At 46.5% G+C, this 24,736-nt stretch overlaps 1 protein-coding gene across 1 annotated transcript in view; it reads left to right on the top strand.

The window, feature by feature from the left end:
• The first annotated feature begins 6,086 nt into the window (after positions 1–6,086).
• Positions 6,087–24,736, top strand: part of PCYOX1L (prenylcysteine oxidase 1 like) — a 30,705-nt gene continuing 12,055 nt past the window's right edge. The window contains exons 1-5 of the mRNA XM_083182008.1: positions 6,087–6,237; positions 7,566–7,772; positions 9,293–9,467; positions 11,389–11,600; positions 21,549–21,689. Of these exons, the coding sequence (XP_083038134.1) occupies positions 6,147–6,237; positions 7,566–7,772; positions 9,293–9,467; positions 11,389–11,600; positions 21,549–21,689 (826 nt within the window). The 5' untranslated portion in view covers positions 6,087–6,146. The remainder of the gene's footprint in view (positions 6,238–7,565; positions 7,773–9,292; positions 9,468–11,388; positions 11,601–21,548; positions 21,690–24,736) is intronic.

Genomic DNA, 24,736 nt, shown 5'->3' on the forward strand with positions numbered 1-24,736 from the left:
TAGGGCATGGTCAGAGAATAAAATAGTGTGCCAAGCGTAGCGAGGCATCGTGCCCCAAGCATGGCGAGCGCATGCAGTGCTACATTTCAGTGTCCATGTCGACTGTGTCGAAATTCAGGACAAATTTTTTGGACAAACCCCCATGTCTACCTAATGCTTGTGTCAACCTAATGACCCTGTCGACCTTCCTGCATGCCAACCTTAATGCACGTAGACCTAATGGTGTTGGCCATCATGCTGTCTACCTAATGATCCATACCCATTGAACAACACATCCCAGTATGCCTTGCAACAATTTTGCTATTTGGCAATGCGAAAACTCTCATAGGCCATGCTGGGATGCATAGTTCAACAACAGCTGGAGGGCCAAAGATGCCACATCCCTGCTTTGAGGAAACCCCTATATTGCTGTGTATATTGCACTTTAAGCAGTGCCTCGGATCTGTTATGTATGTCATTTGCAACACATTTCAAGTTTGTGAACAGTGCCTCCAGCCTAAGAAATGTTGCTGTATGGGGCTTATAATTCCTGCATACCATTGCTTAAGCATTGTACATTTAGAACAGCTTCAGATGGTGCCAAATTTGACAAACTAATGTAAGCTGTATTTACAGTACTCCAAGCAGGATGTAAATGAACTGCTTACTGACTGTATATTGATGAGGAATGAGTTGCAGCAATGATCACCTGTAGTGTTTTGTTGAGACCCTCCATGGCAGTGTGGATGGATTGTATCTCTGTCTCCCACTGAGAAACTGAGATATCTAGGGGGCGCAGTGAGTGAGCGGTTTCACCTTAAATGGCTGCTGCAAAAAGAACAGGTCTAGTCCAACCTGCAGAAAGTACAAAGAGAAAAACAATAGAAGCAGCGCCAAAATGAATTAAATAAAATAAAAAATGCTACCGATTGGATTGACTTTACAATAAAGTTTATATCAAAGCATGGTAATACTGGTACATTTTAATAAAAAAATCATGGGTATATAAAAAGAACTATATCTGAACTTAAAATAGTACACAGAAATGAAGATAAATGGCAGCACAAATGACACTGTCCGTTCCTATATATGCCTGGGATGATTTAGGGCTGACTTAGGGCAGTATATTTACCATCCGACAGTGCTTTTCAAGTATAGTGGAAGTGGGCGGTATGCGTGTCCTTATATTAAGGAGCATGTGGTCAGGAATTGGGTCCTGCGGTTTCTGGCCGCTGCCTATAGATTGTAAGCTTGCAGGGCCCTCCTACCCTTTTAACTGTCTGTAAATACCCAGTATGTTGTATCACTGTTTCCAATTGTAAAGCGCAACTGAAATTGCTGCACTATATTAGAAACTGATAATAAATAAATAATACTGTCTGCTAATGTCCCATGTTTCCTCCACAGGTCAGCGCAGGGCAGATGAGCGCTGATGTCTGGGGGCAGAGCGAGCCACCCCCAGTGGATGTCTTGTCCGGCAAAAGCATGAAGTGACTGTAGATGCAACCAGAAGCGAGGTGCCGTGGTTTGTCTCCATGGCAATGAGAGATTTCTTCTTCCGCTATTACCAATATTATTTTCAAGTACCCCCAACCAGTCTGCAGGGTACCCCCAGGGGCATAGGTGCCGATTTATGTTTTTGCTGGTGGGTGCTCAAGCCAAAAATATAGGGGAGTGGCTTCCTGGGAAAGGGGCATGGCCACAAAATAACACTGATTTATATTACGCAGAACAGTTGTTTCGGTACTCTTTACCTAGCACGGCGCCCACGATCTTGATCGTGGGCATCGTGAGGTAAAAAATCGCGTCGGTCGCGTCGTATGCGGGCTAAAGATGCCCGGACGTGACGCGACCGACGCGATGTCCACGATTTCCCCATTGAAAACCATGTTAAACATGGACATCGCGTCGGTCGCGTCCGGCCATAAATGTGCACACGATGGCCGCGACGCGATGCCCACGATTTGCCATAGGAATCAATGTTAAAAGGCCCGATGGACACGATTTTCATGTTAAATGGCTGAATGGACCCGATTTTACCATAGGAAACAATGTTAAATGGGCCTTAGAGCCCAAATAGTTACCCTGAACTCTGAAATGGCCCCCCCAATTGTTTACGCCACCCCACGATCAACGTCAACCCGAAGCGTGGCGAGCCCGCGAGGGGTGGCGGTACGCGTCCTCCGACCTTTTCATACCCCCACTATCCACGTCGGCGTGGAGTTGAGAATAGAATAGTGTGGCGAGCGCAGCGAGCCACCGAGCCCGAAGCGTGGCGAGCGCACGCGGATACCTTCACAGGTAAACGCGTCCCTTCGCGGGCTTCACAGGTGTCCGCGTCGCCATGGACACCTGTGAAGCCCGCGAGGGGACGCGTATAGCTGTGAAGGTATCCGCGTGCGCTCGCCACGCTTCGGGCTCGGTGGCTCGCTGCGCTCGCCACACTATTCTATTCTCAACTCCACGCCGACGTGGATAGTGGGGGGTATGAAAAGGTCGGAGGACGCGTACCGCCGCCCCTCGTGGGCTCGCTGCGCTCGACACGCTTCGGGTTGACGTTGATCGTGGGGTGGCGTAATCAATTGTGGGGGCCATTTCAGAGTTCAGGGTAACTATTTGGGCTCTAAGGCCCATTTAACATTGTTTCCTATGGCCACATCGGGTCCATTGAGGCATTTAACAGTAAAATCGTGTCCATCGGGCCTTTTAACATTGATTCCTATGGCAAATCGGGAGCATCGCGTCGCGGGCATCGCGGGTACATTTATGGCCGGACGCGACCGACGCGATTTCCATGTTTAACATGGGTTTCAATGGGAAATCACGGGCATCGCGTCGGTCGCGTCGCGGCCAGACATAAATGTACCCGCGATGCCCGCGATGGGCGCCGTGCTAGGTAAAGAGTACCGTTGTTTCCAATATTCAAATTATGGCAACAGTGCAAAATACATAAAGGGGAGTGCAGTGGGACATGGGCGGGTGGGCCGCTGCCGAGTGGGTGGGTGCTCATCAATTTCCATGGGTGCTCGGGCCCTCAAGCACCCACAGAATCGGCACCTATGCCCAGGGGTACTAGTACCCCAGGTTGGGAACCACTGATGTAGGTAATGAAAATGAGGCAGGTCAAATTTGCATTGGAGGTGTAAAAGGTTTGCGAATAATCACAGAAGGGCTAACTAAATGTAGAAGAGTATTGTGACAGACAACTTTTGGGGAAATGGTGGATTCTGCATGGCAGGGGTGACTGGACTTCTGTGATCTGATATCTATATTATGTACACTTAGCTAGTGATCTACAATAAACCATATGCCTGCATCCGAGGTTGATGCTATGTTATTATTTGCGCAGCTGAACAGTTTGTTTCCTGTGGCACAGTCACTCCAGAAAACCCTTAAGGTGCCCATACACTAATGTGATTTGGGCCTTTCTCACCAAATTTCAACAGTTTTGACTAAGTAATCCTGTGAAAAGTGCCACATTGTATGTGCTTTACCTCCAAATCCAATCCGATGCCTGGTCCTGCACACGTCAGATTGGATCCGTTGATGGTCATGTCTGAAACAAGGTTTTGTTGGATCCAACAGCCATGACTGGGATCGCATATGATACGTTGATTGCATAAGGATTGTATATGGTGTATCATATGCGTTCCTGCCACCCTGGAACTGCTGGGTGACTTGATGGGGTCACGCAGCTTACCAAGCCCCTGGGATGTCGCCCCGCCAAATACCTGAGCCCCTGCCACCACTTCCCCTGGGTACCATGTGAGGGGATGTGTAACGAAAACACATCTCGCATGCCTCTTCTGCAGGAGGATGCAACCATGGAATGATTTCTCCTGCCTTCGCAAATATACCGGCAAGTCTGTAAAAACTGACTTTTATTTGTGTGCGGCTGGATGAAAATGGGGCTCCCAGCTGGTATCCGCCTGCCCGCATACTCATAGGAACACCCATCATTTACATGGGGATGTCCATAAAACACTGGGCATTCCCTGTCCCCATCTGCCCTCCCCGCAACGATCAGCCCAGCAAGTGTGTAACTCGCCGAGGCCGTTTCTGCCGGGGTCTGCACATGCGCAGACCCCCAATCACCGGAAGGTGGACAGATTCGTCCCCATCCAAATTAACTGGAATCACCTCCTTTGTTTTGTTGATAGTTGCCACACACCTAAAACAGTAGCATTATACAAAAAGCAGAAAAAAAAAATGCTATTTTAAGGTGTACAGTCTATTGCATAAGTCAGGGGTAGCCAACTCCAGTTCTCAAGAGCTACCAACATTTCACATTTTTCAGACAACCTTAGCTGCTGCACAGGTGCCCTCATTACTCACTGACACATTTTAATAGATCCACAGGTGGAGCTTATTACTTCACTTGTGATTCTGTGAGGAGACATGCAAAACATAAAGGGGTGTATTCAATGCCGCGGCCAGCGAGGCGGTTAAGCAGCGAGGATTGCAGAAAACCAGCGATCCTCGCTGTTTAACCCCCTCGCCGGCCACTCGCTCTATTCAACATTCTGGGGAAATCCTCGCTGTCACAGGACGCCAAGAATTCCCCAAAACAGCGAGACCCGTGGCTAGTGCAGGAAACTCCCTGTATTTAGCCGCGAGTCTCGCTGGTTCAGGAGCCGCATACGCCAATTTCCCCTCACTCAAAAAATGGAGCGAAGGGGAATTGGCGTATGAGGGGGCTGCGTTGAATACTGTCAGGGTGAGTGGTGACAGCGAGCAGGAAGCTCTGCTCTCTGTCACCACTCGCCCAAAGCATTGAATACCCGCCAAACTGTTAATACCTCTCGAGGACTGGAGTTGGCTGGCAAGTCCTACAAACATACTTGCCTACCTGACCCTCACCATGCGGGAGAAAATGCTCTGCTCCTGGACTTCCCTGGAAATGTATGATTGCCAGCACCTGTGGTGAAACACCTTTACCTAGCTCCCCACAGGTGATGGCAATCATACATTACCAGGGAAGTCCAGGAGCAGAGCATTTTCTCCCGCATGGAGAGGGTCAGGTAGGCAACCCTGCCTCAGGACCATACACAGTGCTTGTTTTTCATTTGTACTCACAGAATCACAAGTAAAATATTAGCGCCACCTTTTGGTCTTTTACAGTGTGTCAGTGTGTAATGAGTACACCTGTACACCTGCTGGGTGACCAAGAAAACATGAACTGTTTGGTGTCCTAAAGACCACTGCTTTAGGTTACTGTGGCCCTTATTCTGATCTGTGCGGCCGGAGCCGCATACGTTGCTCCGGCCGCACAAACCAATCCCCGCCTACAAGACGGATCGCCACGGCCGTCCGTACGCGGACGGCTGGCGATCCGCATGAAAATGGTGGGGCGTACGCCTCCACCATGGTGGGAGCTGCCCCCTGCATTCGATGGTCGACGACCATCGAAGGCAGGGCCGCACGCTCCCCCCGCTCACGCAAGCTTAGACCACACGGACAATCGTCCGTGTGAAAGCTTGTATGGGGGTGGAGAGCTGACATCCGGCGATGTCAGCTTTCCGCCCCCATCACTGGCGTCATAGCCTCATTACCATGCATACGCCCCGCGTTTGCATGGGAACGCCCATGAAACGCGGGGCGTATGCATAGGGAAATGAGGGTATTAAGCCCCTATACGCCCCCTTTGCGGCGTATAAAATTTGTGTGCGGCGATTTCGCCTGCACATGCGCAGAGTGACCTCTGCGCATGTGCAGAGTGAAAACATCGGCGGTACGGCCGCACGCGGGCCGTACCGCCGAGATCTGAATAAGGGCCAAAGTGCGAACAAAATTGTTACACACAAGTGGTACAGGTTTACATTTTGTTACGCTACACGTTCAGTTTTACAAAACATTTTTAAGCCAAGCCTCCAGCCCAGAAGGGAATCAAGCTTTCATGTACATGGCCGTTAATAATACACATGCTCCAAAGTTTTATTTTTATTTACTTATTTATTTTATATTTCTTTTGTAGAGCAAATGTCACAGCAGTTTACAGCACAGCACAGGGAAAATCCGGGGTCCCGGGAATACAGCGCAATGCGCATGCGTTGTGCCAGAATGCGGTGCTACTGCTTGCGTTCCAAGCCTCGCTGCTGTATATGTCCGCCCCTTTTCTGTTCTCTACGCTGATTGGCGGGACTTGAGAGACGCTGCACATCCTCAGCATGTCTCCGGTGGTGTTGCTACTGCTGTCTGCTACGCTCTCCCAAATATGCACCGGACAACCGGGGCACCCAGATCCGCCTGGCAGGATAGGTAACTGGGTGGCATATGTACAGTCTTCAGCTGCATAGGCTTATTCATGTTATGTACTACATTTACAGGATGGCGCACATCTGTACTACTACCCTAACCTCCATCAGACATCTGTAATGATTTAACGTGCATTGCACATTAGCATTTCTGATTTTTTTTTGCTTTGGTTTCATGCACCTTCTTAGTTATAGCAATTAGCCCTCCTTGCATTCAACCTGTGTGTGTAAACATGTGTGTGTGTTTATGAACTGTCAATATATATGCTGCAGCTTGCTATTCAGTAAGGTACTGCACAGTGCCGGATTAAGCACGAAGGCGACAGGGGCGGTTGCCCCCACATTGGCACTGCTGCAGCGGTGGCAGGCAGCGCGGGGCGGGCAGGGGGTCCCTGCGGCAGCTAAGCACTGCAGTCAGTGGCAGGGTCTCTGCGGCAGATGGGAAGTGAGTGGCGTGGTCCTTGCGGCGGATGGGAAGTCAGTGGCGGGGTCCCTGTGGCAGGTGGTAACTAGTATTGCTACTAGTTCCCATCTGCCGCAGGGACCCTGCACTGACTGCCCATCCACTAACTTCCCACCCGCCGAAGGGACCCCGCTGCCCAGGTACCACCTGCCTCCATGAGGCCACTGCAATTTTGTTGTCCAAGGCCCCCACAGACCTTAATCTGGCCCTGGTACTGCATACACTTCCAGCAGCATATCCGTATCTGTACCAGCAGCCTGCATCTCTCCGCACCCCTACGGCTTCCTTCGGCCTATAAATAGTGACCTACTAGACCTCATGTGGGGTTGTGCATCTATGAATGTCATAATTAAGTGAATGACTAGTAAGTCTGTGGGTTGTGAGCTGAAACTAGTGGAGCGATCTCTTTATATAGCAACTCTCTTGTTGTTTGGTTGTTTTATAATAATGATACAATTCACACACAAATAACCGGCCGGTAATAGACAATAAAAGCTACTATAACTTTCACTATAGCTGTTGCGTTAAAAAGTGTTTCACAGACAGATTAATTAGCATTGGTAAAACAGAAATTAATTAGCATGGCAAGAAAAAAGCAGTAATCATAAATGCTTCTTATAGTATATTTGGATCCGGGTTATTATAGCTGTTAATGCTCCATTATTATTATGCAAGAGGAAGCGGCTTAGCAGAACACAATCAGTCAGCTTTCTCACAGCTCTGTTTGTTAGTTGTTAGTAGCATGCATGCTTTAGAGGTTTATTCAAAGTAATGTTCAGTCAATGGAAAAAATAGATTTGTTCTGTCACTTTCTATTTATTGTGGCAGTTGTGGCAAATTCTGATTGTCTTTTGTTTGTGTTTTTGCAGCTGTGGTCGGTGCAGGTATTGGGGGCTCAGCCGTTACCTACTTTCTTCATCAACATTTTGGACCCCAGGTGCAAATTGATGTCTATGAGGCAGACCGTGTTGGGGGGAGGCTGGCCACATTAACAGTGAATAGTCAGCAGTATGAGTCTGGCAGCCCTTCTATTCACTCTTTAAACCTACACATGCAAGACTTTGTCAAGCACTTGGGTGAGTTTTGTATATGCTTTATATCTCTCTATACTGGGTACTTGGAGCCTGTAATATACAGCAAATCAGAATATAACCTTACACACAAGAGTGTTGCTGTTAAAGTTACAAAGGCTGTGTGCTGCAAAAGATTTCGGCTGTGCAACTTTGGAATGAAATTTACATTTTTGTGCGTCACTTATATATAACTGGAAAATGACCTTCAGCATTTGTGTTAACTTTACTTCAAAATAATATTAAACATTTGAACATTCAAAACACAGCACACAATGTAGTTGATGGGTGAAACACATTAATTGAGTCCACAACTGCAAAAAGGGACCACTGCTGCTTTGTGCGCTCAGTTGTAATGTCTGTGCGCACGCTCGTCAAGGTGTGTGCGCATGCACAGCTTAGAGGGAACACTGGTTGCTAAGCCTTTGTAGCTACTGAAGGCATCTAAACCAGTAGTAGTAGTTCCCCCTGGAATTACCTTCTCTAAACATACTGTACTGTCCTTTTTTTTTTATTCACAATTCTAGTTTTATTCATTACAGCAGCGGTTCCCAACCCTTTTTTTTCTCACACTTGATTAGGCTTTTCATTTATGAGTACCCCCCTCCTCTCCATTTGAAATATCCACCGTATTCATGAGTATGCATGTCCTTGTATTACGGCGTAGCGGAGCAGTAGTGTGCAGTCAGGAATCAGGTCCCTCTGTCTGACAGCTGGCTGTATACTGGCTCCAGGATTCCCGCTAACGCCTGTAGGATTAATGCCGCTGCTTCCTACACCCGTGTCAGTGTAGGGCAGATGAATGCTGATATCTGAGGGCAGCGCAGGTAGTTCCCAATGGATTGCTGGTCAGGCAAAGGCATGAGGAGACGCTGATGACGCTGCAGATGGAACTGGTGAGGCAACGTGGTTAGTCTCTACAGCAATGGGAGACTACTTCTGCAATCGGGAGACTTCTTCCTATATTCTTCCTGTATATCGCTCATTGTGTACCCACTATATCAGTGGTTCCCAACCCTGGTCCTCAAGTACCCCCAACATGGCACGTTTTGCAGGTCTCCACACAGAATTACAGGTGAGATAATTAGCTCCACCTGTGATCTTTTCAAATGTGCCTGAATAATGAGTGCACCTGCCGGGTGACCTGGAAAACGTGCACTGTTGGGGGTACTTGAGGACCAGGGTTGGGAACCACTGCACTATATCATTAATGATGCACTGGTTGTTAACGATAACCCCTGTCGCCTGAACAGGCAGTCAAATCTAATCTGACTTATACTCCGTGACGGCATGTTCTGCATGATATTGTTAACTATCTCATTCAGTTTTTGAGGTGCAAATAGTTTGTTCCACGGCAACACTAATATCATTAATGATGTCGGCGGTACCACATAATGTATCCATCCAGGTTGTTCTCTTTTGTCCTTAACACCTGTGGAACATAGGGACTAATGTGTTGTCTGAAAGGGTTGCATAGGCCGCTGGCTTACACCAACATTGGGCTTTTCTGCTTCCACGTATTCCAGGGCTAAAGCATCGGAGAGATGTGGCTGGGAAGAGTGCTATTTACAATGGAGAGCAGTTGGTTCTAGAGGAAACAGACTGGTATCTCCTGAATCTCTTCCGACTCTGGTGGCACTATGGCATCAGTTTTTTGAGACTGCAGATGTGGGTGGAGGAAGTCATGGAGAAATTCATGAGGTTAGTCACGGAGTCTAACAATGAGCCCTTTCACACATGACTAAAACATAAAATGTTCACTATTTCTATTGCAGATGCACATTCCCCCATTGTATGTGCATTTGTCAATGTAATGCTGGAGGGTTTTTAAGGTGAGATTTGAGAACCTTCCAGTAAGGATTAAAAAAAATAATTGAATGTAGTAATAACAGTGCACATCGAGCCATTCAAAATACATGTAACTATATTGAGAAGACATATTTAGGCCAAGTCATTACTATATGCAAATGTCATTGAGCCTACCCATCTGTCTAAAATCTGTTTTGTTTTTCAGTTCTAAAGAATGACATGATCAAGTAATGCAATTACAGGAGTAAATTCATTAGCCACCAAAACAATAATCTCATGCACTGAACATGCATGCTTACTGTGGTGGACTCTGAACATTGTGTAGTCATTATATTTCTGTGGCATATCCTAGATCCAAGTGGGATAAAGGACCCCTGACATCACTACTATGTGAAGCATGGTGGCAGGGTCAGTGGCCTAGCACTTGTACTATCCACATGGGCATATATTGGTCATAGGGGATGCGGTCATTTGGTCGAATGCATTATGGTCGAATGTCATTACATCGAATCCATTAGGTCGAATTGCTAAAAGGTCGACATGATTCTAGGTCGACATGGGAAAAGGTCGAAATGATTCTAGGTCGAAAGGTCATTAGTTCGACAGGTCATTAGGTCGACAAGGTCATTAGTTCGACATTGTCTAGGTCGACATTCACAAAGTCGACATGGGGTTTTTCACTGTTTTTTGAGCCGACATGTGCTGACAGGCGGTATTTCATGCCCTACCATCCACTAGGGCGTGGTGGGAGAATAAAATAGTGTGCCGAGCGTAGCGAGGCACCGTGCCCGACGCATTGCGAGCGCAGCGAGCGTTGCGAGGGGATGCAGTGCACTTTAAACTGTGTCCATGTCGACTGTGTTGACATTCAGGTAAAAAAACAGTGAAAAACCCCATGTCGACTTTGTGAATGTCGACCTAGACAATGTCGAACTAATGACCTTTTCGACCTAATGACCTGTCGAACTAATGACCTTTCGACCTAGAATCATTTCGACCTTTTCCCATGTCGACCTAGAATCATGTCGACCTTTTAGCAATTCGACCTAATGGATTCGATGTAATGACATTCGACCATAATGCATTCGACCAAACGATCCCAACCCGGTCATAGTAACCTGTGGAAAGCAGAGTGAGCCACCATGCTTGAAGTGTGCCTGTCACGTGGATGTAATGTCAGAGATCGTTAATCCCACTTCAGTTTAGCCACAACCATATTTCTATCTCTATTTGTATGCACTATGTATTTTTTTCTCAGAAATAAATAAGCAAAATTAAGCTTCATGGCTTTGATTTTTCTAATTTATTATGCTGTACATCAGTTACCACTGCCATGTTACATGTTCCCAAACATGTTATGCTGGCCTGCAATTGGATCTATGAAAAACATGGCAGTGTGTGGTTTCCTAGCAGGAAAGTAAGATCTGGCCTCAAAGGACCTTAAGCTTATATTTGGTTTATTTTAAAAACATTTTTTTTAAAGGTAGCAGCTTTCAAACCCTGTGTAATTCCTCTTTCCTGCCTGGGATGCCCCTCTCTGTTTTGATGTTTCTAGCACAGCCTGGTCTGTATTGATATATAGACCAGACTGTGCAAGAAGCACCACAGCAAACAGCGACACACCAGGCAGGAAAGAGGAACTGCATGTTTTTTAAAATGTGCAGGGTGCTAAAATAACACATTTTTGTTGATTTCACACATTAAAGGATGGTATTGTGTAGTATAATGCAAATGAATCCTGTTTTGACATGCGCATAGTGGTGTTTGGGTACAAGATGTTTAATAAAATGAGTTTCCTCTCCATTCTTTGTAGGGTGTACAAATACCAAGCTCATGAATATGCTTTCTCAAGCATAGAGGGGCTGCTGCGCTCACTGGGAGGAGAGCATTTTGTGAATATGACCCACAAGTCTGTGTCGGAATCGCTGCAGGGTATAGGAGTGACACAGAGGTTCATTGATGATGTGATCAGTGCCGTGATGAAAGCCAGCTATGGGCAGTCTGTTACTATTCCAGCATTAGTTGGTGAGTCTTCAGTCTTTGGCTTGTACAACTAACCACTTTGCAATTCTGTTAGAAAGGAATACATTGCTTGTATGGATTTCCGCTTGACCATTTGTTTGAGTTCAAAGTGGCATTTATGGCATTTGCAACGAAAATCATGGAAAAACAGCTGGTATTATAAAAACATTTTTTGAAACAACTTTGACTAGGGCTGCTGTCATATACAGGTGCACACTAGAAAGACTGGTCAGTCAACCTGTCTGATGATTGGTAATTGTATAGACGATTACGGTAGCGGGCACATGTTAATGCCTGCGCAGTTGGGACATCAGGAACAATACATCGGGGGTGATATCAGTCACTGGTGGCCTCTGCAGACTACCCATACAGCACAATACACTTATATATGTGCAGATATAGCAGTCATTGGCTGTGCTGCAGGGCTAAAGCAATATGTCTTTGAACAATATATCACTGGTACAGACCTGCAGACGAGTCCTCAATATATTGGCCGCTCAATTGAATGGCCAAAATATATCTACCAATGTGCAGCTAGCTTTATCCTCCAGCTTTGTTTGAACAAACTTACATGCTTCTCTAAGCGGTACGGATGGTGTAATGCATTACAGCCTCACAGCGCTGAGGTCATGGCTTCGATTGCCACCATTGCCCTAACTGTGCGCAGTTTGTATATTCTCCCCATGCTTTTGCGAGTTTTAATTTTGTATACAGTACGTACATCTGTTAAATTGTCAAGATGATGCTGGCTTTCCATTGTAACAGTCTATGGCTGGAGACCGGGGAGTTAAGGTACTTATGTTGTACAGGTTGAGTATCCCGTATCCGAATATCCGTTATCCGAATTATTCCGAAAACCATACTTTCCAGAAAGTGGAAAAAAAAATTGTTTAGCTAAAAACTCACTGGGGATATATGTAACAGCACTACTGGTGACATGATATGTAACTGGCACTATATATGTACAAGAAAATGATTGCTTGGCATTCAAATTCAATATCTGAGATAGTACACAAATTTTGTTTCATGTTTTGAAACCTTGTTTTTTGAACAAATAAAATATATTTGTGTGTATTTTATGTGGTAATAAAATATATTTGTATTTATTTTATGTGTTTATACAGCATAAATGCAAGATACTTCTAAATACATTATTGAAATATTAAAATATTCCAAAATACGGAATAATCCGTTATCCAAAATTCTCCTGGTCCCGAGCATTTTGGATACGGGATACTCAACCTGTAGCAGTTTGTGTCATAGTTTATGCCTAAGTACAGACTTTAATCTGCAAGGACTGAATACGTCCTAGAGCTGCAAGTGACGAGTAGCGGATTTAGGGAGTTGTTCCTGGTTTGAGTACCCACAGTACCTTTGTAGACCCAAAAAGCTGTATGATCGTTAAACACTAAGGAGTACCTTTACTAATATGGGAGTCCTGTTGAAGAGTGGATGTTGCCCATAGCAACCAATCGATTCAACTTCTTATTAATTTAGCACCTTCTAGAAAATAATCAATAGATTATAAATGGTTGCTATGGGCATAATCCAATCTTCAATAGAACTCCCATCTTAATAAATTTACCCCTAAATGTCCTCAGAGATTGGGCTGTAGACTATTACTTTTATTGGAACTGCTTTATATACAGTCAAAACACAGAGACTGATGTAGACTTTCCCCCAGCCTCAAGTACTGTGATTGTCCGTGGCACTGTGCCTTGTTTATAGATTTCTGGCACCTAGTTTAGCTATAAGCTGAGAGTTTTAGTTATTTTTATCTCTTAACTGTGCAATATTTTCTTTTGGCACTAATCAGTATTAATGTATTTTGTACATTGCTTGTGTTGACATGGAGACTCCAACCCGTTCCTTTTTTCATTTGATGTATTATTATGTCTGTGCAATCAGATGTGATTGGATGCTGCTTACTAGGAGGCTGCAGAAGGTGTCAGGTTTTAAGTATGTGTCTTCTGCATGCATGTGTGACCCAGTGCCATATCGTAGGATGCAGCATAGTATCTCTTGTCACACCCTCAGGCAGTTAAGTAACCCACCCACGATGTCCCACAAGCCAGCCACTGCAGCTCCTCCTAGGAGGCCATTAACTCTCCATCAGAAGACGAAGACCCTGGCCTTGGCACTCCCACAACTCAGAGGTGACACATCTCTGTTTAGTGAGAAGGCTGAAGTCACTCTCTCCTCACCACCACAATTGGCTACAGACTTTCAATCGCTTGATGTCTGCATCCATTCCGTATCCGACAATGCTGGAACCGTACCGTACTGCACATGCACACAGTACGTGTCAGCAAAATACTGGCCATGGGTAATTTGAATCTGCTGTCACAGTTTCTTCAGGCCTTGGTTCACACCTATATAACAGTCAGTCTGCTTGGGCTAACGATTGCTTAGGTGTTTATACAGGGGCTTTAGCTGATAAATGGCTTAACACTACTAACACTACTGCAATTGTTGGATCAGAAGGAGGCATCTTATGTGCTGTTAAATATTTTTAGATGCCCAGACTTCCAATCCTATAGAAGAATGTGCACACTGAGCTTTTTCTAACTGAGGTTACTATGGGTCAAGCTGGATATATGCTATCGGCTGATAGGGAGCATTTAACCTGATTAGCAGAGTAATCGCAAAGGTGTGTAGCCAAGTTATGAGGCAGTGATAATACTTAAACAACAAGATAAAATACGTGGATATTTTATGGTATGGGCCAAAAGTTATAGACTGAACAAATTACTTTAACTTCTTTGATTGTCCATTGTAGTTAGTATTCAGTTAACCTAGTAGTCTTGTTTGTTTTTAAATTATTAAATTTTATTGGAGTGTGGATTGAAACCGGATCATTTGGAAAAAAAAAAACATCCAAACATAAGGATAACCTACGAACTCCACACTAATGTAGCCCTTTATCGACTGCCACTAGTTTCACATAGCTCAGAAGGCATAGTTAACTACCCTCCTGCATTCTGCAGGAAACTCCCCGAAATAGCAGCAATCTCCCTCTCCCTCATTAGTCTAGCAATCTCCCTCATTTCACCTAGACCACATTACACTGTTACATTTTGGGGGTAAACAGGAATGAGAGATAGATAACATTTACATTGAATCATCAGCACCATTTTCCAGCACTTTACCAAGTATAGTAGCTATTACTAACTGCTTTGGGGCTCATCTACATTTGGATATAAGTCATTTTAAATTATTCCTCTCAGATGTAGCAGTACACACCCACGCTTCTAGTTGCAACGTTCACAATCTCTCTATATATGGAACTAGACCACGCCCTTTGGGTGGAGCATGACACACCCCCTCAATGGGGCGCTGTGTAAAATTCTGCTACCAACTATAATCTCCCTGAAACTAGTTTTCAAAAGTAGGCAAGTATGTCAGAAGGTTAAGGATGCGTTGGTTACTGCTGTCAATGTGGATAGCTGGAGCAGTGTGGCATACATATCCATTGGTTTCTTGGCAATTCATTATTTTGTTTGTTTTATCATATGTTTTGTTTTGAAATTGTTATGAATTTTTCAAATTCCACATACCTTGTAACATTTCATCCGAGAAAATACTTTATATATCTAAAGATTGTATTTTGTTATCACAAAGAGGTATATTGGGAGTAGGGTGGCCAATCCCGGGATCGGCGGGATCCCGGGATTTGGCCTCAAAAACTCCGGGATTTGAATCCTGGGATTGGAATTTCCAATTTCGGGATTAGACAGCGCATGCGCAGTCTAATGCGGGCAGCGTCTGAGCGAGTGCTCAGACTCTGCCTGGCTACTCCCGTCCCGGCAGTGCAGCTCTGCGCAGCGTGACAAGGTCATGCTATGCAGGCCGCACAGCCTGCCCTCCCACCCTGATGGCACAGGTCTTCAATGTGCCCGCCCACCGGCTCCTGCTTCGCCCGCCCAGCTTCACCACCCACTCTCCCGGCCGCACTGGACCATAACTTAATATGCGAGGTGGCCACTGAGGGTATTTTTACTAGGGAAGCCAATCCCGGGATCCCGGGAATACTGGGATTGGGCATTTTTCAATCTCGATTTCCGGGATTGAAAAAATGCCCTGGGATTGGCTTCCCTAATTGGGAGGAATTCGATTAAACACCACATGGTGAATGATTGCCCTGAGCTATTTAATTGAACACTTTGCCCAGCTATTAAATCCAAAGATGCCGGTTACTGTGCCTAAACAGTGCTGTTTTGTGGCGGTAAATAACATTTTTTGACTTTGCCGGGAGCGATGCTGTTAGCGGGTGTGGTAAGCCCGCAGCGCACAGTGATGCACTAATGTTGTCTGGTTTCTGCTTGCACCTCAGGAGGGTGCTGCTAAGTAAATAGCTGCGGGCACTCATTCCTGTTGCCATTCAATAGCGTGATTCATTGAATTTTCCCTGATTGTATAATGAGTGGTTCCACCAGCTTTTGTTCGTCGGGAGGCTTGCCACCTTGCAACAGCTTGGTGGTTGGATGGCAAGCCTCCCGACTTTTGCTGGAGTAGGTAAAGTGAAAATAAATTTCACTTACCTACTCCACAGCCGGGGGAGTGGGCTGAAGCCGCCGGTGCTTGTGTGCGTGTGCGCCTATACACAGCATATAGCGGCGCTGGGACTATTGCGCATCCACACATATTGATTAGGCGCATGCAAATGAGCTCCGGGGTGCGCTCACGCTGTTCACGTGAGCGCACAGAGCATAGTAGGGGAAAGCCCGCCCCCTGTTCAGATTTTACCTCAGTGCTGAACATGGAAGACACAGTGTATGTCTCTGCTACAGACACTCTCCCTGTGTCCCCTTCAGCCAGTGCTAGGAGCCTCAAACACAGGAAAAGGCTGCCTAGTGACTCTTCCTCATTTGAGGATATTACATTTAAAAGAAGGAAGCTGTTTAACCCTGTCAGGTCGGATGACAACAGGGACCGCTCTGAGGTAGATAGTATACCTCAGGAAAGTGACTCATCCTCCAGCCCAATATTGCTACAAGGGAGGAAAAGTACTAGTAAAAGGAGACATGTGAGCAAAAGCTCCAAAAGAGATGCCTGTTCAGGACGAATCGTCTCATTCCCACGTATTGCCCGAAGTTGGAATACCTCAGCGGTACGCAACATACCGCAGTCTCCCGCCCAAGGCCGGCATACTTCCTGAGCCTCAGATAAGCATAAGAGGTCTCAGGGCTCACTTAAGGGGGCAACGTCCCCTAAGCCCAATTAATTTACAGGAGGACCGTAGTCAGCCCTCAGTAGACTGGGAGTCTGAGGAGGTGACTAGAACCTCAGCATCCTCTAAGCGAGGTGAATATAGTGACCTGCAGATGGCCAGAGTGGCATTAGCAGGAATTTCACCCCCTAATAAAATGTATGCATCTCACTGGGCCTTGCATGAGAAGTCTGAAGTCTATAACTTTGCACAGTTAGCTTTCAGAACATCTCTTGTTAAAGAGGATGAAATGGTTATTCGTAACCATACAGGGATCCCTGATATCTCCGCCCTTTTCGCTCCCGATATTGATCCAGCATTATCGTCACTCATTGGTGATAGAACCCAGAGTGATTCAATTGATAAGCTGCTTAGAAAGATTCAATTGAAGGTTTCAGACGCTGCGGGCCCCTTGCTATTTGTACTGAATAAAGCAGAGAGGGAGGGTACCACTAGCAGTTCTTTAGATTACCTAGTAGAATCCAAAGCAGCACTCCTTAAAGCAATAAGTAGGGCCACCCTTATGGTTGGACAGACTTTTGAGTTTATATCTAACACTCGCAGGTCCCATTGGCTGACCAGAGCAGGGCTAGCTGACTTGGCACCCAAACCAGTGGAGGTTCCTAACCTCACTGATTCCGATTTATTCGGCCCAGACTTCATTGACGAGGTCAAGATCCGTTATAAAGCACGCAAGTCATTTGCGGATCTGAAGAGCAATCAGTCTTCCAAGCGGCCCTTTCATTAGGCGGGTCGTTTTGACGCAGCCAGCAGTTTGGCCTGAGACTACCAAGACTATCAAGGCTCCTCCCGAGGCCAGAGAGGAGGCTTCTCCAGGACCCGGAACTCCAGAGGTGCCGCACCTTTGTCCTCTTACCCCAGAAGAGACAGAGGAAATGGTGAGGAAATGGTAAGTGTAACAGAAACACAGCCGCATCCTGGCCTCTCTCAAGCCATAGACCGGCGGGGAGAGATTACCACAGACAGGTGGTTGTTAAAAATTATAAGACAGGGATTGTCCCTCCCGCTGTTGAGATTCCCTCGCCAGAGAATCCCATGCTCAGTAAACGCCAGCCCTCTCTTAGACAGTGTTTTGACTATGGCGTTGTCTCAGGGCAAGATAGAAATGGCAGACACCTCGAGGACAGGTTGGACGAGTCACCTCTTTCCCATAAGGAAGCAGGACGGTTCTTACAGACCAGTTCTAAACGTCAAATCCCTGAACCGTTACAGAAGACATCGCACGTTCAGAATGGAAGGTCTAGCAGAAGTACCTTTCCTTTTGACGCAGAATGACTACTGTATAAAAATAGACCTCAACGAGGTCTTCCACACAATCCACGTACACCCCAATCACAGAAGGTTCCTGAGGTTTCTCTGGAACGGTGTCCTTAACCAATGGACCGTGTTGGTTTTCGGTTTATCCAACGCCCCATACACCTTTACACGACTCATGAAGGCGGAAGTAACACACTTTCGGCAGCAACAAATCCGATGTATAATTTACATAGACGACCTCCTAGTTGTCCACTCAGAACTGGAGACACTACTCTCTAAGCAAGACACAATAGTATCCCTCCTGCTCAACCTAGGCTTCTCGATAAATTATGCCAAATCAATTCTAACACCTTGCCAATCTGTTACATGCCTGGGGTTTGTAATAGATTCCCGTTCTTTCTCTATCGCAGTCCCATCAGAGAAATGGATAGACATCCAAGCATTTGTGTCGCGCATTATAGATCGTCAGCTCAGCATGAAAGACCTTGTGAAAATTATTTGGAGAATGAGGGCCCTAGATCCAGGGTTTCTCCATGCACCCCTCATTTGCAGACACTCTCAAACCTTCTGGGATTCCTTATCAGGATAGGCTATACTTGGTCAGACAAGATCAGGCTCACACCTATAGCTCGCGAAGAAGTACAGAAGTGGACAGTCCTGCCCATTCCCCCCCCCCCCCCCCCCCACCCAGACCTCTGCAGGGCCCTACACCGGTTATCGTTATAACCTCAGATGCTTCTCTCACGGGGTGGGGAGCCTTTACTCGTGACAAGGTGGTAAGGGGCAGGTGGTCTATGCAGGACTCACAAGGCTAGCCCTAGCGGCTCTAGTACCTCCGCATACTCGTCATATTCCCATTCAAGTTCGCTTAGACAACAAGATGGGCGGTACAAGTTCCTTACTCCTCTGTCAGGAGGCAATAGACATTTGGGACTGGGCGGTTCAAAGATCCATCCAGTTATACACAATATACATGCCCGGAGAGCTAAACGAATTGGCAGATTCTCTCTCCAGAACACGTCTCACGCTGGACAGAGCAACTCTGAAGCCAGAGATCTTTCACAAGATCGTGGCAGCCTTCGGGCAGCCAGGGATAGACCTATTTGCGAACCCATACAACAATCAGGTCCCGACCTTTGTCTCCAGGATATGGTCCCAAGCGGCATTCCAGACGGATGCCATGTAATTTCCATGGACGGACCTTGTCCTCCCATATGCCTTCCCACCTCTAGCCTTGCAGTTGAGGGTTCTGCACAAGATCAGAGCAGACAGGGTGCCCCAGAATTTGGTTCCCATTAATCAGTCAATTACGGAAGGGCCCCAAGATTCCCCTAGAGCTTTCGGGAGAGTGTTTCCAGGGTACCCAAGACTTACTTCAGAAACTGCCACGATGCATGTGGATGGCGACATTGCTGGGTTATTAACACATTCAGACCTCTCAGCATTGTCTACTGCACTGATTAATGCATCACTGAGACCCAGAATCAAGGCTAGATACAGCGCCATAATCGGGGAGTTAATTTCTTGGCAGACCACTATAGCTAATTCTCGTCCCTCATCGGCTGTTAACTCAGCGATTAATTTCTTGTCCCATAAATATGACACAGGCTCAGCCTCGGTCACCATACGCTCGTATGGTTCTGCACTTACTCTCCTAATTCCAGGGTTTTCAGATAATAGGTTATATTTACGTTTACTTGAAGGTATCTTTCTATCCAGGCCATCACGCCCACGTTACTGAACCACTTGGGACATTGAACCCTTCTTTAATTATTTGGCCACTATACCCTCTACATCTGAAGCCCCCAGTCTCTTGAGGAAACTGGCTTCCTTGCTGGCTTTAGCCTTCACGGCAAGGGGGGCCGAGTTGTCGTTGATAGACATTTCCGACCCAAGGATGACTGCAACCCCGGCGGGTTTCCACATTATCCTCAAAGGGCACACAAAGACAAGTTCTATCCTTAGGCCCTTAGTAGCGTTTGACTTAGTTAGAGATCAATCAGATCCCGCTCTGTGTCTTGTAGAATGTTTATCCGCATATCTTTCTATAACAGCACCGATAAGAGGCGAAATCTCCCAACTGTTCATTACCTGTCGTAGACCCTTTCGCCCAGCCAGACCGGGAACAATCCGAGGTTGGAATGTGTCTGTTATGCGGGATGTGGGTATAGACACATTACAGTTTAAGGGACATTCCCTCCGCGGACCCGCAGTTACCTCTGCAGCAGCCAAGAGTTTGCCATTGCAATTTATTATGCAGGTGGCTCGATGGTCTTCCACTCGTACCTTCGTGAGACAATATTGGAGACCATCTGACCACCAAAAGGTTGAGTTCCTTAGAGCAACCACCAGGTATGTGGTAGTCTACCCACCAGCTGTTGCTAGGTGGCAAGCCTCCCGACGAACAAACAGTAGTTTGCAGGAATCTATGACCTGCAAACTTTCTTTGTTCTAGGGAAAAGGATTGCCACCTAGCAACAGCACCCACCCTACCCACCCATTACCTTGCTAGGTCTGGTGGTTACACTTGCTGCAATGCTGAATGTTTCTACTCTCTTTCGGTTACAGGTGCTCCAAAGAATCAGAACAAACAGCAAGCGCAGCCATCTAAGCAACAAAAATGAATTCAAGATAGGTGTTGCCTGAAGTTCTCATTACTTGTTCTCTAGACTTAAATGCTTTTGTCGGTATTTGAATTACCTCATTGGTTAGATATTTCTTTGCTCTCTCGTCGAGTAGCTGTTATTAAACACTGTTCATCTTGCATCAGTCGGTCTCTTGTCTCTGATTTAATACGCTAGTACGTGGTATTATATTCTAGTATTCATGTTCTAAGGATTGCCATCCGTAAGCTTCTGTAAAATCTGAACAGGGGGCGGGCTTTCCCCTACTATGCTCTGTGCGCTCACGTGACCAGCGTGAGCGCACCTTTGAGCTTATTTGCATGCGCCTAATTAATATGCGCGCATGCGCAGTTGATCTCTCGAGGCTATATGCTGTGTATAGGTGCGCACGCACACAAGCACCGGCGGCTTCAGCCCGCTCCCTCGGCTGTGGAGTAGGTAAGTGAAATTTCTTTTCACTTAACCTACTCCAGCGAAAGTCGGGAGGCTTGCCATCCAACCACCAAGCTGTTGCTAGGTGGCAATCCTTTTCCCTAGGACAAAGAAAGTTTGCAGGTCATATATTCCTGCAAACTGTTTTGTTTCCTCTGTGAAATGCAAACTGTTGTCGGTTCATTTGTCTGATTCCTAGTAAAAGGTGTGTTGGTTGCTGTTATAGATAGGCGGCACCACTAATGTTTTCTGTAGAATTGATATGCAAGTCTAAGATAAGGTATGAGAACAGCAGTTACCATTCATCTACAGATAAGGTCATTTCTCCACATGCAATGCATTATACCAATACAAGATGCAACAGTCTATAAACCACTGTACTGACTACTTCTTTCCTGACTCCCTTAGGGGCCATGTCTTTGGCGGGAGCCCAAGGAAATATGTGGTCTGTGGAAGGAGGCAACAAGCTGGTGTGTTCCGGTTTGCTGAAGCTGACAAAAGCCAATGTGATCCATGCAAAAGTGCAAGCAGTGTCTCTACACAACTCAGGTATATATTGCTTACAGTGGACTAGGAACCCCATTTTGTGCACAGATTGGTAAGGATATGGAAACTGGATTAGTATCTCAGATCCTGTCGTAATTAATCACGTTTTTTTCTCTTTATCTGAAAATGCATACTTAAACTTTTTGTATAACATTTAGGGGCCCTTTTATCATGTAATATTTGCAGCTAAATGCTCCCCTCGCGGCCATATCCCCATAGGTTTCTATGAGAGAATGCCATGCTGCCCTATGTATCAACATCAGGCAGCATCACAGTGGGTTCCTGGGCTACTGCCATTCTAAGATGGTGGTAGCCTATGGGCTACACACCGCACAATTTCCAGCGATTGGAGTGTGCTGGTCATTAAGTCAGCGGGTCCCTGCGGCGACTTGGAACTATTTAGCACACAGGGAATCAGTTGGTCACAGGAGCAAGTTCCTGCGACCAACGATCATAAGGGAGCCCCCCTTAAGATCGCTGGTCACAGGAACTTGGTAATGCGACCAACTGATTCCCTCTGCAGCTCCCCCGGCAGAGGTTCCCTTTCATCAGCGACCATCTATAGTCGCTGATGAAAACGGGACACTGTGCGATATATTGCCCCGTGTGTACGCGCCTTAAGACAATAGCATCACTGGACCAGGGCAGCTGTGGGATCCGGACAACAGGTCTACAGCAAAAAGGTCCACAACCATTAGGTTAAAAAGCTTGACAGTGTCTAGGTTGACATGGAGTTTTTCACAGTTTTTTTAGCCGACATGTGCAGACAGGTGGTATTTCATGCCCTACCATCCACTTGGGCATGGTGAGAGAATAAAATAGTGTGCCAAGTGTAGTGAGGCACCGTGCCCGAAGCATCGCGAGTGATGCGGTGCACTTCAAACTGTGTCCATGTGAACTGTCCACATTCGGGTAAAAAAACCTGTGAAAAACCACACGTCGACCTTTTGACTGTCGACCTAATGGTTGTCGACCTTTTTGCTTGTCACCCTCACTGTCACTGCCTCCTGCACGCCGCTCGCAGCGCCTGTCTGACAGCGGGTGGGCGGCAGTATAAACAGCTGCTTCCTGCACCGCGAGTGCACACAGCCCGCAGTGCCTGTCTGACAGCGGGCGTCAGTATGTTGAAGCTGTGCAACTCCCTGCACCGCGCACACACTGTCCTCCTCCTGCGACCTGCCCCCCTCTTACTCACAGACACTTGCGCTGAGGCATGAAGCGCTGTCTGTGAATGCCTGGCTGACATGTCATGTCTGGATCTGCCCCCTACCCATTGCTCCCTGCGCCTGTCAACTGTCAATCAAATGACGAACAGGCAGCAGTGCCACCTGTCCTTCCTTCCCTCTTCTCAGTGAGCTGTGCCAGTGCCACTGCCAGTCCTTAACACTCCACCCCCTCTATCTCCTCCCCTCTTCTTCCATCTCCTCCTTCTCTCCCCTCCTTTCCCCCTTAGTCATGAGAGGGTTGTAATGGCGTCCTCAGCGTCCTGCCTACGCAGATAGAAGAGGAGGGACTGCACAAGAGTTAAACAGCAAAAGAACAGTGTCTTTTATTATACATTTATAACATTTTTTTTAATAATGTTAGATTTGTTTTTAATATTAATTTAGATACTTTTTAAATAATGGGCTGGGTTATGTGCCTAAAGGTGGCCACACATGTTGCAGTAGCCTCATGCGATGCGAAGTACACTCCCGCAGGCATCGCATCGCACAGTACAAAAATTATGTGCTGCACATACTTTTTGTACTGCTTTCCGATCGCATCGCACACACATTGCATGCATGCCGTGCGATGCGATCTAGCCCATAATGTATGCGATTCTCGCACCGTGTATGGGCACCTTTAGTGCCTGCAACATTTTGCGGACACAGCACTGATGGTGTACATGCACCCGAGATCCTCCATAGGATCGCATATTGCATACGCTCCCACAATCGGGCTGCAGCTTGTTGCAATGGCAATGTGAAAGGGCGCAAAATTTATGGTTTGCAGGAGGGCGCCGGACACCCTAGCACCGGCCCTGTGAGGATCCACTTAGCTTCACATTATTATAATGCAAATAGATCACTGCAGCTTTATACAATGAAGCATTTTATATTCTGGGAGGAGTCCAGACACATTCAGCCAATCAGAAACGGCTTACAGAGATGATTAGCATTGCACCCTGGGACAAGATACTACTATTGAGAGGTAGCTATACCTTGGTTGCATTCACATGGACACACCTCTAATGTATTCCCCCTCCCCCTGCAGGCTCCTTACCATTCCCTGGTTGTCATCCTTCATCCTAAACCTGGGTACTACATACTATATGATGTACAACTAATATGATATCCTCAACTATTTCCTTTGAACTTCCAGACGAATGAAATAGTACATACACACTGCATACTTGCTAAAGATATATTTAGAGGGTTATTCAGACCTGTTGGCTGAGATGCAAATTTGCAGGCCAGGCAATAATGGACCGACGGCACACAGTACGCATGCACAAGGCCATCCAGCAATAAAAGTCGGCATCTTTTTTTTAAATCTCTGGCTGTATGCAAGTTGACTGACAGGAAGCCATCGTTTGGGGGTGGTAACCGGCCATTTTGTGGGAGTTTCAGGATAAACTCAGCCCAGGCCCCAATCAGCATGGTTCTATCGCACCGTACCAGACTGCACACACTGGAAAAAAATCATTTGATGGTGAATGAGCTTTCACAGCCTTGCACAGGGCGGGATTTCACTCTGGCAGTGCGGCGGCCATCTGATCGCAGTGCTCCTCAAATTAGCAGTCATCAGGTCTGCGTAACCCCCATAGTCAGTGGACACATTCAGGAGTAGGCTGTCATTGACTTTATCCTCAGCGGACTATGGGGGTTATTCTAATTCACTCGGAAAGGCACAATCACTCTCTAATGGGCTAAACCAGGCTTGTCCAACCTGCGGCCCTCCAGATGTGCTAAAACTACACATCCCAGCATGCATTGCCATCATTCTAGCATTCCCTAATAGCCAAATTGTGGCAAGGCATGCTGGGATGTGTAGTTTTAGCACATCTG

The sequence above is a fragment of the Crinia signifera genome, chromosome 4 (assembly GCF_055691185.1).
Source record: "Crinia signifera chromosome 4, ASM5569118v1, whole genome shotgun sequence".
NCBI classification, from domain to species: Eukaryota; Metazoa; Chordata; class Amphibia; order Anura; family Myobatrachidae; genus Crinia; species Crinia signifera.